General features: G+C 38.6%; 2 protein-coding genes across 6 annotated transcripts in view; both read right to left on the bottom strand.

Annotated features, from left to right (window-relative positions):
• gyg2 (glycogenin 2) overlaps positions 1–9,197 on the bottom strand; it is a 42,072-nt gene extending 32,875 nt beyond the window's left edge. The window contains exons 1-8 of one of the 2 annotated variants that reach the window (XM_063009727.1): positions 9,006–9,197; positions 4,340–4,472; positions 4,055–4,229; positions 3,148–3,310; positions 2,878–3,004; positions 2,540–2,744; positions 1,144–1,275; positions 167–328 (exon numbers count right to left, since the gene is read on the bottom strand). In XM_063009727.1, the coding sequence (XP_062865797.1) occupies positions 167–328; positions 1,144–1,275; positions 2,540–2,744; positions 2,878–3,004; positions 3,148–3,310; positions 4,055–4,229; positions 4,340–4,472; positions 9,006–9,012 (1,104 nt within the window). In that variant the 5' untranslated portion in view covers positions 9,013–9,197. Of the gene's footprint in view, positions 1–166; positions 329–1,143; positions 1,276–2,539; positions 2,745–2,877; positions 3,005–3,147; positions 3,311–4,054; positions 4,230–4,339; positions 4,486–9,005 lie in introns of those variants that run through there. The other variant, XM_063009726.1, reaches the window with a different exon arrangement.
• Positions 9,198–10,848: 1,651 nt separating this feature from the next.
• The window catches only part of cd99 (CD99 molecule), a 42,729-nt gene continuing 38,669 nt past the window's right edge, over positions 10,849–14,908 (bottom strand). For all 4 annotated transcript variants that reach the window (XM_063010391.1, XM_063010392.1, XM_063010393.1 and 1 more), the window contains exon 13: positions 10,849–13,542. In XM_063010391.1, the coding sequence (XP_062866461.1) occupies positions 13,514–13,542 (29 nt within the window). In that variant the 3' untranslated portion in view covers positions 10,849–13,513. The remainder of the gene's footprint in view (positions 13,543–14,908) is intronic.

The following is a 14,908-nucleotide window of genomic DNA, read 5'->3' as shown; positions in this document are numbered from 1 at the left end:
TCCCCAAACTGTTACGACAAAGACAAAAGCATATTTATTTCATAAAAATCCTTTTATAGCACTGTTTGCTATATACATGGCTGAAACCCCTCAACTCAATAATTGAGGGGTGTCCACTTATATTCGGCCTTACATATAAAGGTTAAGAGTTAAAAACATCCCTCACCTTCTTCTCCAACTGATGAAATGCACTTGCCCTGGGTTCATTCTGATTCAATAGGTCAGGTGATTGGTTGGGTATTTTTTCTTCTTTTCTCAGGGACTCTGGGCCTGAAACTTGGCTTTGAGGATGAGTTGTTGTGTGTGATGATACCAAGGGCTGTGATTGCTACAGGAAAAAAACTTATTTCAGCTTAATCAAAAATGTTGTTATATTTTAAAGCACAATACATAATTATACATTAAGACAAATGGACATTGTACATATACAAAACTAAACAATACAAAACTGTAGAGAGCTTAGGGCAATCTGTGCAAGTTAGGGTTTCCTAAATTATACTAGTCATGAGATAATAAATCCTCCAAAAATACAGACTTTAATTATAGATTTATTTTTTGCAGATAATTAATATTGATTTGTAGCCGCTTTGCAGTAAAAGCAGAGCTGTACTAAGTTATATTGTCGCTCTAGGCTAAAACACACACAAACATACATACAGTGGATTCACAGTGTTTAGACCCCTTAAATTGTGCCCACATTATTGTGAATTCACATCAATCTACACTTACACCCATAAAAAATTAGTTGTGGTCCTGTTTGCTTTAATTATCACTGAGATTTGTCTAGCCTATCTAGCCTATTTTTGAGATCTGTCTACCTGTTGCAAATTAGATTGATTTGACATAGTCTTTAAGGACCCATCATTTACAATACAAATTAATTTTCAGGACAAACACCAAGTCCAAGGATCTGTCTAGAGATTTCCATTATTAAATTGTAGAAGGGCGTAGAACAGGGAAAGGATATTACATAATATCTAAGACTTTAAGTGTTTCCAAGACCCCACTGGTCTCAATAATTTAAAAATGGAAGAAGCATGGTACAACCTTTAACTGAGGGTCTAACTGTCCACATACATTTGGCCATACATATAAATGTAAAAGATAAAAACAGCCCTCCTCCAGCTGATGACATGCACTCACCCTGGGTTCATTCTGATTCAATAGGTTAGGTGATTGGTTGGGTATTTTTTCTTCTTTTCTCAGGGACTCTAGGTCTGAAACTTGGCTTTGAGGATGAATTGTTGTGTGTGATGGTACCAAGGGCTGTGATCGCTGCAGAAAAAACAGCTTAATCGAGTTTTGTTATACATGGAGAGAGGAGAGTTATGTAAACCAACACTTGTGACAAATTGACATAGTACAGAAATTGAACATCACAAACTGTAGAGAGCATGGGGCAATCTGTGCAAGTTAGGGTTTCCTAAATTACACCAGTCAACAGTTAATAAGTCCTCCAAAAATATGTATTTATTTGTATAGACTTATTTTTATCAGATAATTAATACTGCTTTCATCTCACCCCATTATTTTTATATTTTACCACTGCCTTATTATGTTGAGGGTCACAGTGGGTCCAGCTTCCCTGGAATCATGAACACAGTACAGTAATGCACCCAGGACAGTACGTCAACCAATCGCAAGGCTTCGACCATCCCATCCCACCTCAGATGTAGCAAATCACATCTGTATTTAGATGCCCAGCTGATAGCACTGCTGGGAATTCGAACCTTGAATCTGAGCAGTAATGGGCTAGCGTAATTTACCGCTGCACCAACTTCATGCCCAGATACTTAAATGTGTATGTAAATTATTAGGTGAAAGAGACATATTTAGATTTTTGCCTACTATTATTACATTCAATTAATCGTAACATGTCAATTCATATTGATTTTATCCCATCATTTTAATTTCATGTTTTACCACTGCTTTATCCTGGTGAGGTTCATGATGGTTTTAGCTTCCCTGACATTACTGGACACAATAACCTGGTGTTCGGTTGGCACACTGATATTAAATTTATATGTAAAGTATTGGGTTAAAGTGGCATATTTAGATGTTTGCCTACCATTAACACATTTAAATAATAATGATTTAAATATAAACCTAAATGTGTTTTAATTCTTATCAGCTAGAATCTAGATAGCTGGCCTGCTGTAAATCTAACCTGGCTATAATTTTAGGCTGTGTTTGTTAGCTCTGTAAGTCATTCAACCTTGGGATGTCAATGATTTCTACAGTGTTCTATTTTCTGTGACTGAATGATTTAATGCGGTTCATGAATTACATTTGAACATCCGGACAAATTTCCTAATGTGACTGGGGGTTTTTTCTTGGCTTGGCATATAGCAGAGTGAGGTCAGTTTATAATAATATAATAATTGCTCATGAGGAATTAGGAGGCCAGGCCACATAATAATGACATATAATGTCATTTAGTATTTCCTGCTAATACTGTATTCCCCGAAAAACTACAAAGAAACTTTCAAATTGCCAAAATCTGACAACACATTTAATGTTAAAAAAATGGGAGACTTACAGGTTCAATAAGCAATGAATCCTTGGGCTCATGGGACTCTGGTACATGTGCTTCTCTGTGGCTGTAGTACTCCACCCACCACAAATGTAAATATTTCTCCAAATTCCTGTTGGGATCAGCTCCACTTAGTGAATGTTGGTTGGAAGGCAATTGCCAGGGCTTGGATTGGCCCAGGAAGTGAACGATTTTTGCCTGATGACCATACCTGCATGAAGCAAATAATTAGAAAAAAAAGAACAGCAGAATAGCATAAAGATAATTTTTTTTAGATTGTGCTTATGTTTTATTGTTCATAGATGAATGGTCTTGCTCAGTTTGTTCTGTTGATGAATACGTACTTGTGGAAAGCAGGTAAATATGTGTAGATTGCATTGGCACTAAGGTTATAAAGAAACGGTAGGTGCTTATTGATGTCCTTCACTGCCCAGTCACTAAAGAAGGAGTTTAAAAGTCCCTGATCACCTCCTAAAAACAATAATGTTTAACATTATAATGTATGTATTTTATTTATTTTTCCCTGTCACATTTTAAGCCATTCAGATAAACTACTTTGTTAACAAAAGCTGAATGAATTGTTTAGCTATAGCTAATCCTTCTCTTCCACTCACCATCAAAGCTTCCGTACATGTCAGCATGTTCCAGCAGACGTGTATGGGTCTCTAGTGACGGTCTGAACACAAACACACCAGAGTTGAAGCAATCGGGCCAGCCCGGATCTGGAGATGCGGAGAGTTCCTCTCGTTCGAACAGCTCATCCACATTACAAAGTACCTGCAGGGGTACAGATAAGCGCAGGATCTGATGCTTGCTGTGCTACATTATTTACATTTTCGGCATTTAGCAGACATTCTTATCCAGAGCGACTTACAGATGTGCTTCCACAGTAAACATTTCCCTACTCTAGTTAAGTAGACAAGACCATAAAGGTTTGTTTAAAGTCAACATTAGCTTGACTGCTTGCTTTAGATTTATGCTTGATTGTAATTGGTGGTGCAAAAGCAGTGGACATGACCACAGAACTACTGTATTTGGTACTGTAATTGTGACTTTGAATGTTTGGCTAGTGTTGACCTTCGAACGCACATTTGCTAATGCAGAGTGTCTCTAGGTCTGTTTGTGTTGTTAGCTTAGACACTGTTTAACATGCTGCAAACTGTTTAGCTACTAGACTTCGTATCTTCGGGCGGCACGGTGGCTCTGTGGGTAGCACTGTCGCCTCAAAGCAAGAAGATCCGGGGTAGATCCCCAGGTGGGGTGGTCTGGGTCTGGGTTTGCATGTTCTCCCTGTGTCTGCGTGGGTTTCTTCTGGGTCCATGACTGCGATCGATATAAACCTTGTGAATTGATAAATCTTGTGTAACAAGTAACTACCGTTTCTGTCATGAATGTAATCAAAGTGTAAAACATGACGTTAAAATCCTAATAAACAAACTTCATATCTTACTCCAAAAACACAATGTACTTTAATAATGACACATTTTTCTTAGAGTTTGTATTATTTTTATTACTACTCACAAGTGTATCAGCATCCAGAAACACACACTTGGTGTATTGTGTGAGCGTCCAGCAGTGGATCTTGGTGAAAGTGATTCCCAGTTCTGGACGCCCCAGCAAGGAAAGGTGCGCCCTGTCTCTGCTGTCCAACAAGTCCACCACTATAACCTCATCATACACGTTTTCTAATGACAAACTAGACAGAAAAACAAAAACAAACGAATACAAATTCTTTTGTATTTCTGAGTCCGTTACTTTGCTTCTGGTCCCCAAAACTGTTTCCTTTATGTTTGGTTGTTTGCTTACCGTGCTTCTGTGCTAACGCTGGGAGAGATCATAACCACTAGATTTTTAGTCGTTCCATGCCTTCGCAAGCACTTTCCCACTACAAGACATCCCATGCAGTAGGGATCACTAGTTGCCAGAGTCACATAGGCTTCTAAGGAACACATACACAAACACATAGTCATATGACCAGAATTGGAAACGTGTCATTTTTTTCATTTGTCTACCCATAGGGCTTTATTCCAAAGGGTTTGGGGATTATTTAGGTGTTTTTTCGTAAATGTTAGACAAACATTGATGTTTCTCTATAGGTAAGCAGCTGTTTTCCCCTTGCTGCTCCCCATTAATAATATTTTTGATTAGTCTCTTTAACATTGTGATTCATAAATATTGATTCATAAATATTCATATATTGCTATTGTGGGATTTCTTTGATTCTGGCAATGTGGTTCCTGTTTTAAACATCGAGATGACTGCTTGACTTTGATAATCTACAGTGGGGGAAATAAGTATTTGATCCACTGCTGATTTTGTAAGTTTACCCCCTTACAAAGACTTGAACAGTCTATAATTTTTATGGAAGGTTTATTTTAACAGAGAGAGACAGAATATCAACAAAGAAAGAGACCACTGTTGGTGCGATAATTTGAAAATGGAAGAAATACAAGATCACAGTCAATCACCCTTACTCTGGAGCTCCATGCAAGATCTCACCTGGTGGGGTAAGAATGATTCTGAGAAAGGTGAGGTCAGTCCAGAATTACATGGGAGGAGCTTGTCAATGATCTCAAGGGAGCTGGGAGCAGAGAAATGCTGGATATGACCCCAAGAACACCATCCCCACCGGGCATTTCTTTGCCTCCAAACACGGTGAGTGGAGTTGATGCCAAAGAGCTCAATTTTGGTCTCATCTGACCATATCACATTCTCCCAAGCTTTCTCTGAATCATTCAGGTGTTCATTGGCAAACTTCAGACGGGCCTGTACATGAGCCTTCTTGAGCAAAGGGACTTTGCGGGCACTGCAGGATCTCAATCCATTACGGCGAAGTGTGTTACTAATGGTTTTCTTGGTGACTGTGCTCCCAGCTACCTTGAGATTATTGACAAGCTCCTCCCGTGTAATTCTGGACTGACCTCACCTTTCTCAGAATCATTCTTACCCCACCAGGTGAGATCTTGCATGGAGCTCCAGAGCGAGGGCGATTGACTGTATTTCTTCCATTTTCGAATTATCGCACCAACAGTGGTCTCTTTCTCACCAAGCTTCTTGCTGATGGTCTTGTAGCCCATTCCAGCCTTGTGCAGGTCTACAATCTTGTCCCTGACGTCCTTTGATAGCTCTTTGGTCTTGCCCATGGTGGTCGAGAGATTTGAACGGAAGAAACTGATTCTGTGACAGGAGTCTTTTATACAGGGACAGGACTAATTTGTGTGCCTCATGGGCACATAACCGGTCTGTGGGGGTCAGAATTCTTGCTGGTTGGTAGGGGATCAAATATTTATTTCCCTTAATTAAATACAAATTAATTTATAACTTTTATTTAATGTTTTTTTTCTGGATTTTTTGTTGATATTCTGTCTCTCTCTGTTAAAATAAACCTTCCATAAAAATTATAGACTGTTCAAGTCTTTGTAAGGGGGTAAACTTACAAAATCAGCAGGGGATCAAATACTTATTTCCCCCACTGTAAATATGATTAGTAATTATGTTTGATCATCTTGTTTAGAATCGAAACGGATAAGTGTGTACATTATCTTTAAGCAAACAAATGAATGATTCCTTTTGGCTGATCCTGTTATGGGTCACCACAGGAGATCATCTGACCGCCTGTTTGGCACAGTTTTTACGCTGGATACCTTTACTGACGCAACTCTACTATTTATCCAGGCTTGGAACTGGCACTAAGGGTGCACAGATATGTGTCCTTCCAATGACTTGGTTCATGTTACACCATGCGTCTTCTATGTTTGTGAGTCCAGTTTGGTATTGAAACAAAATATTCTGAAAGGCAGATTTAGGGCATTTCTTGAAGGTTAACCATTGGCATCTTTAGATATCTATCTTTAGATAGTCATGTGACCTGATTTATTATAAGTAACACACCAATCAGCCATAACATTAACATCAAAACCACCTCCTTGTTTCTACACTCACTGTCCATTTTATCAGCTCCACTTACCACCACTCACTTAGTTCTAATATTACTGACTGTAGTCCATCTGTTTCTCTACATACTTTGTTAGCCCCCTTTCATGCTGTTTTACAATGGTCAGGACCCCCACAGGACCACCACAGAGTAGGTATTATTTAGGTGGTGGATCATGACACTGACATGGTGGTGGTGTGTTAGTGTGTGTTATGCTGGTATGAGAGACACAGCAGCACTGCTGGAGTTTGTAAATACCGTGTCCATTCACTGTCCACTCTATTAGACACTCCTACCTAGTTGGTCCACCTTGTAGATGTGAAGTCAGAGATGATCGCTCATTTATTGCTGCTGTTTGAGTTGGTCATCATCTAGACCTTCATCAGTGGTCACAGGACGCTGCCCATGGGGCGCTGTTGGCTGGATATTTTTGGTTGGTGGACTATTCTCAGTCCAGCAGTGACAGTGAGGTGTTTAAAAACTCTATCAGAATTGCTGTGTCTTACCCACTCATACCAGCACAACACACACTAACACACCACCACCATGTCAGTGTCACTGCAGTGCTGAGAATGATCCAACACCCAAATAATACCTGTACAATAATACCTACACAATAATACCTAATACAGATGGACTACAGTTAGTAATTGTAGAACTGCAAAGTGCTTCTATATGGTAAGTGGAGCTGATAAAATGGACAGTGAGTGTAGAAACAAGGAGGTGGTTTTAATGTTATGGCTGTATAATAGCTGTATGTATCATATAAAACATGTAACAACAATATGTATCATCTTAGCTGTACTAAGACTTGAACTTCTGATCGATTCCACAGTAATTTAAACTTCTTCCGGGAAAGTATCCCAAATGGCCAAATTTCACACAGACAGTAACAAGGTGGGAATCAAACCTGAGTTACAGGAGCAATTCTTAACTTTTTTAGCTAAAAGCCAATATTATAGCATGTTTATCATGGCTTGGATTTGGTGTGAGCAAAGAAACACCAGGACCAGACCTGAGTGCATCAACCCTGTGGATAAATGAAGTCATTTATGGCCCAGTTTGGCTCGATGCTCTTCACTGTAGGTTACTGAAGTGAACTGTCCTCTGATGTAGGCTTGATGAGTATAAAGCCGTCAAACTATGATTAATGAGAGTGTTTTCTTTCTGACCTTCTCTTCAGCAGACCAAAGAAACAGATGGCAGCTACATGAACAAAATGTCAACCTATTTATTGGATGGCAATCAAGGTCACAATTCTGGCATGTGGGCTAGAAATGAATTACATAGTTTAGACTAAATCAGATGTTTCATTCATTTTTTACAATAAAAAATGCAATATTCGTGTGGAAAAAGATAATCTGTACATTTTAATACATTGTATATTTAAAATTCCTGATATATTACTTGCAATGTCTTGGATTAGAATCATATTGGCATTTCAAGTGTGCTATTATTGGATTGTACATGTGGGAACTTCAGGAAAGGTCTCAATCAGTCAGGACTAAAACTACCTTTTAGTAGTTTTAAGGAATGTTTTATGGTTTATCCAGTTGTACATACTGGAAATGTTGTGGTTGCTCTTAGACGTTGTGGACGTCAACCAGAAGCCTTTGCGGTTTTTAAGACTTTTCTAGTTTTAGTTTCCTGTGGTAGCAATGACTATAAAAAGAGTTTTTTTTTCAGTCTGACAAATGTGAAATGATCCATAATAACAGTAAACCCTTTGGAAAAAAAACACAACAATACATTGTACATATTCTACATGTTGTTTAGGTGTATACTAATTGAAAAATACTGAATAAAATGGATTTGAAATTGGTTTACCACAAACATTGCTACGTTTTATGTCACATTTGCAAAATATTACACAAATGTTCAGGAATATTTCTGGACTTTTTCTGTTGCACAAATGCACAAAATCATGTTTGGACCAAAAGAAATTTAGCAGACAACCAACAACAACAAAAAAACACAGTTTGAACTATGTAGTATGGTGGAGGGTGCACCAAAACTGTATCAATCATAATTGATATCAATTAAAAGAGAATGTCAGATTAGTTGTCAGCTGAAAGATCATAGAAGTTTGATCATGTCACAAGACAATGACCCAAAACACACATGTAAACTAGTCAACATTAGTCAAGAGTCCAGAGCTCAATCTTGCTGAGATATTGTGGCACAAGCTAAGGGGAGTGATCATGTAAATATTACTCTAAGTATTGTGCAAGTCTGGGCAACAGCGAATAATAATAAATACATGGGTTCACATACTTTTACCAGCCTGGATTAAAAGGGGTTTATAAAGTCATGAATGAAGATGAGATCACAATTTAGATAGATAGATAGATAGATAGATAGATAGATAGATAGATAGATAGATAGATAGATAGATAGATAGATAGATAGATAGATAGATAGATAGATAGATAGATAGATAGATAGATAGATAGATATTACACAGTTATTTTAATATACATTGATTTTTTTCTCACTGTAAGATCTGCTAAGATTTAAGTGAAATAATGGTGCACCTACCTGGCATTTTCTCGATTGCTCTTTTCTGTCCTTGTATCCCCTGAGCAGAAGTCCAATTCAAGTTTCAGTGGAAACAAATCAGAAGTCCAGGTGCAGAGAGGTCTATTCCTAGACAGCTGTAGAGATCTGTACTATCACTTTATGTCACTCTGCATGCTTCACACATCAAGTCTGCTATATCCAGATACTCCTTCTATAGCCAACACCACATAGCCCTATATATTGGGAACAAAGTGAAACTCGACCGTCGTAGTGGTATCACGACAACATATGAAACAAAAGTTCAACTGGGGGAAAAGTAAACACTGGTATTTCTGGGTAGTGAGGCGCTGGTCATTCAACTGTGTCAGCATGGTTGGTCTCCAACTACAGGGTTCCTAGAAATAATCACGCTAATGTTGCTAAATTTAACCAAACAACTTGAACATGAGTATTGCAAAATCCAATCCAAAAATAGAATACACGGCAAAGTTACATTCATTACATGGGCAGTAGAATTGCCACCTTTCCAACAAATCAGGCAAACCCAACAGGGCTTAATTCCTATGGACATAGCTAGTAAAAGTAATCTATCTCTATTTGCCACTCATATTACAACATTTCCAGCTGTTTCTGGAAGCATCGTTACCACATAAACATTTAGGTAGGAGATTTATGGATTGGAAACAGCCACAAACAAGCCTAGGATAATCACATGCACTGCATGATTGGCTGAAGCATTGGCTGAAATGCTGCAAAGCACACAATCATTGGACCTTTAAGCAGTGGAAATGTGTTCTCTGGAGTAATAAATGGTAAATTATGTGACTACAAGTAACACACCATCAGTGACCCTAAACACAGGAGGGATCTCAAAGTTGACTAAGTCCAATACACAAGTCAAAAACGTCCATTAAATCACAAGACTCTTGCATTAAAAATAAAAGTAGATCAGACACAGCAGCAATGCTGGAGTTTTAACTTTTTTTATACTGTGTCAATTTACTGTCCACTCTATTAGACACTCCTACCTAGTTGGTCCACCTTGTAGATGTAAAGTCAGAGACGATCACTCATATGTTGCTGCACAGTCTGAGTTGGTCATCTTCTAGACCTTCATCAGTGGTCATAGGACGCTGCCCACAGGGCGCTGTTGGCTGGATGTTTTTGGTTGGTGGACTATTCTCAGTCCAGCGGTGACTCATACCAGCACAACACACACTAACACACCACCACCATGTCAGTGTCACTGCAGTGCTGAGAATGATCAACCACCTAAATAATACCTGCGCTGTGGTGGCCCTGTGGCCATCCTGACCATTGAAGAACAGCATGAAAGGGGGCTAACAAAGTATGTAGAGATATAGATGGACTAAAGTCAGTAATTGTAGAACTATAAACTGCATCTATGTGGTAAGTGGAGCTGATAAAATGGACAGTGAGTGTAGAAACAAGGAGGTGGTTTTAATGTTATGGCTGATCGGTGTAAATGGAGCTACTTGTTTTATACAATTACTACTACAAAATATTTGTCTTATATAACAACATGTTTTCTTATTGGAATGCTAAAGGAGTTGTTTAACAGTATAATTTATAGGCTGACAAAATTATAGGTCATAAGTTAGAAAAAAGAAAAACTGGCAATGCTGTTAAATGCAAAACTGTTAGAGCAGAAAAATTAGCTCTTACTGGCCAGCTATTTTTTTTTTTTTTTTACTTTAAACTGTTCACCAGTGGTAAGAAAGTTACGTCACCAATTTTATAACACAAAAGTAAAGCAGCTTACAACAGGATGCCACTTTATTAATCATATGTGTGAAATTATAGTGTTTATATGCACACATACAATACAAACAATAGGTAATAAGTTTATAATGGCTTTATTCAGTTCAACCTTTGGCAGCATCACAATGGGGCACATAAATATAAAGCTATCCAAGTGTTAGTCAATAACAACCTATGCAAACAAAATTTGTTTCTTAATTACACAATAAAAAGCACCAAGCAATTTCGATTGTCAGTTCAGATATAAAATAATTTGTTTTTTTAGCAGGATTAATTAAAAAAAGGTAGAACAATAACTGGTGAAGCTGCTTTATACATTATACTAACCACTTCATCCTGGTTAGGGTTGCAGTGATGCTGGTGCGACTGAGAATCATTGGACACAGGACAGGAATAAAGCCCGGACGGAGTGCCATTCCATCACAGGGCATTACACATTCATGAACACACACCGCAAATGAATTGTACAGCAGCCAATCCACCTTCAGCATGTTTTGGGGCGATAAAGAAAACTGGAGTAATTGGATTAAGCCCACACAGAGGAAAGAAACATGCGAGGATTGAAACCCCACAAGCCTGAAGCCCTGCTTTTATTTATGTTTGTTTGTTTGTTTGGGATGTCATGTTTTATACTTTGGTTACATTCATGACAGGAACGGTAGTTGCTCATTACACAAGATTCATCAGTTCACAAGGTCATATCAAACAGTCATGGACAATTTTGTATCTCCAATTCACCTCACTTACATGTCTTTGGACTGTGGGAGGAAACCGGCACTCCTGGAGGAAACCCACGCAGACACGGGGAGAACATGCAAACTCCACACAGAAAGGACCCGGACCGCCCCACCTGGGGATCGAACCCAGGACCGTCTTGCTGTGAGGCGACAGTGCTACCCACTGAGCCACCATGCCGCCCCGTTTTTATTTACATAAAGCAAGCATATTGTTATTTTTAATACAACTTTTAATTAAAATGACATTAATTGAATATTGTAAAACATACTGAGAATGATGAAAATGTCTAGATACTCTGATATGTTTTTTTTATACTGCCCACCCCATTTCTTACCTCTATCTTACTACATCAGTTAGTAACAGTCTTACGTGCATATTATTACAAAACAAAACTCGCAAAACACATTTGTACAAAAAGCAAAAGTAATACTAGCACAAATCCCAACATACAGCCGATGGAATTCTAATAATACCTGTGAGAAGAATAAAGCAGACACAGTAACAGACAATTTTAAACACACAAACAATACAAAACCCACCACTCGCTTCCATTCTGGAAAGAAATGTGGGTCATAAAGCAAAAAAAAAAAAAAAAGTTTTTTTTTTTCTCTCCTTAATTTGACTTATGTAATGTATTTAACAATGGAGCTGCATGTAGAGTTTTAGTCAAAATTTAGTGTATATGTATCAGGGGGCTTGTACGTCATGGCAGTCTGCAACTGTTCTTTTTTTGTAACTAAATGATCAAAAGTTTTAGTCAAAACAAATTATTCAATTCCCAATATAAAGCTCGCTTGACTATAGATTTAAGTTTACATTTTCTGCATTTAGCAGACGCATTTATCCAAAGCGACCTACATAACAGTATACAGTCTAAGCAATTGAGGGTTAAGGTCCTTGCTCAAGGGCTTGAACCAGTGATCTTATGATTACTGCTCCAGTACCTTAACCCAGCGGTCCCCAATACCTCCCAGTGGGAGGATATAATTATACTGCTCACAAATTAAGTGAAATGAGACAGCACTCCCACCTAGGGGTGATATGAAACAATAACAATAACTCTAATTATTTATTTTTTCTGTGCGGCCCGGTAATAAATGACCCACGGACCGGTACCAGTTCGCAGCCCAGTGGTTGGGGACCACTGCCTTAACCACTGGGCTACGGCTTGCCCAAATAGACAGTTGCACCCACATTTCCACTGTTGTATGTACTCTAACACAGTGGTCCCCAACCTTTTTTGCACCACAGACCGGTTTCATATAAGATATAATTTCATGGGCCAGTGGGGGTGGGGGGATTTACAATAGAATAACTATAGAATAGAAAATCAGTGAGCCTGAGCTTTTTCCGCTGCAATAAGACGCTGCTCCCACCTAGTGGTGATTGGGAACAATAACACCCGAAGAGTTTTGGAAATGTATTTGCTCTTGTAGCTATCTCTAATTATATATTCTTTCTGTGCGGCCCGGTAATAAATGACCCACGGACCCTGGTGGTTGGGGACCACTGCTCTAACAGAAGTCAAACTAGCTCTACCTATCATATTTATATTCCATTCCATCATAGAACCTTTAACACCACTACATAAAAATTAATCCTTTATAAACATTTTAGACCATAACTTGTTCTACTCATCCATACATAAAAAAGAACAGTAACAGAAATGCTAAAAATCCCTCACCACACCTACTGTTTAGCTGTATCTGCTCTAAATAATCATGTAAAATCATTTAAAACCTTTATAGTTGGTGATGCTGTTCCAGCAAGCCTAATCATCAAATGAACATTAACAGCAGGCTTACAGAAACCATTTCAAGCACAATTTGGATAATTGAAATACACACAAAGTCTCAAAATAACACAGCTAACAAGCTTTAAAAAAACAATCGGATAACATTCTAACATAAAAAATACAACCCTAAAACTTTAGGCACTTCTTGTAGTCTCTTGTAGAGAGAGTGCAGGTCTCTGCAGTGTGAACATGTGCGTTGATCCATCAGGAGTTAGGAGGATCGCATGAGGTTGCTCAGAGCTGCGGAGAAAATGATTGTGGTAAAATTAGCATTTGAAAGCCTACTGTGTGTGGCATCTTTATGTCATGTCATTTATAGCCCCAGAAATTAAAACAGTATTTTTAAACGGTGATAGACAGACAGATATTTACAGATAACATTATCTTTTGTAATTAGACTATTAAATATGTATTGTATATTAAACAAATTTTAAAGTGACTAGTAAATTTAACTATGTATTACATACAGAGGGTGCTCGGGTGGCGGGAAAACACCCTAACACACCAGAGCAGATGTCTCGAATTCGCGAGTTCGAATCTCAGCTCTGATATCGGCAGGCTGGTCATCTATACGGACAATGATTGGCTCGTCCGAGAGTAGGAATGCCGGAGGGGATTCCTCATAACTGCTGCAATTCTGACCTCTGCTGGCTGATCGATGCCATCTACAGAGGTCTGATCGATGCTGAATGTCATGTTTACAGTCCCAGAAATTAAAACAATATTTTAAAATGGTGATAGACAGAAATTTATGGGTAAAATTATGTGGTGTAATTAGACTATTAAATATGTATCGTATATTAAATAAAATTTAGGGTGACTACCAAATTTAACTATGTATTAAGTATAGAGGGTGTTCGGATGGCGCAGCGGGAAAACACCTTAACACACCAGAGCAGATGTCTCAGATTCACGAGTTCGAATCTCAGCTCTGATATCGGCAGGCTGGTTATCTATACGGACAATGACTGGCTCGTCTGAGAGTAGGAATGCCGGAGGGGATTCCTCATAACTGCTGCAATTCTGACCTCTGCTGGCTGGTCGATGCCATCTGCATAGGTCTGACCGATGCCGAATGTCATGTTTACAGCCCCAGAAATGAAAACACATTTTTAAATGGTGACAGATAAGCAGACAGATCATGTGGTGTAATTAGACTATTAAATATGTTTAGTATATTTAGAGTGACTAGTAAATGTACCTATGTATTAAGTATGAAGGGGGGTGTTCAGGTGGTGCCACGGTAACACACACTAATACACCAGAGCAGACTTCTCAAATTCACGAGTTCAAATCTCAGCTCTGATATCGGCAGGCTGGTCATCTATACGGACAATGATTGGCTCGTCCGAGAGTAGGAATGCCGGAGGGGATTCCTCATAACTGCTGCAATTCTGACCTCTGCTGGCTGATCGATGCCATCTACAGAGGTCTGATCGATGCTGAATGTCATGTTTACAGCACCAGAAATTGAAACAGTATTAGTTAGGCAGACAGTATAATTAGACTATTAAATATGTATATTTAACAAAATTTTGAGTGACTGCATGGCAGAGCTGGGATTCGAACTCTCAACCTTTCAATTGATAGCCCAAAGCCCTACCCA

This window comes from Trichomycterus rosablanca, chromosome 15 (assembly GCF_030014385.1).
Source record: "Trichomycterus rosablanca isolate fTriRos1 chromosome 15, fTriRos1.hap1, whole genome shotgun sequence".
NCBI lineage: Eukaryota > Metazoa > Chordata > Actinopteri > Siluriformes > Trichomycteridae > Trichomycterus > Trichomycterus rosablanca.
The sequence above is the reverse complement of the archived record's forward strand: the minus strand, read 5'-3'. Positions and strand labels throughout refer to the sequence as shown.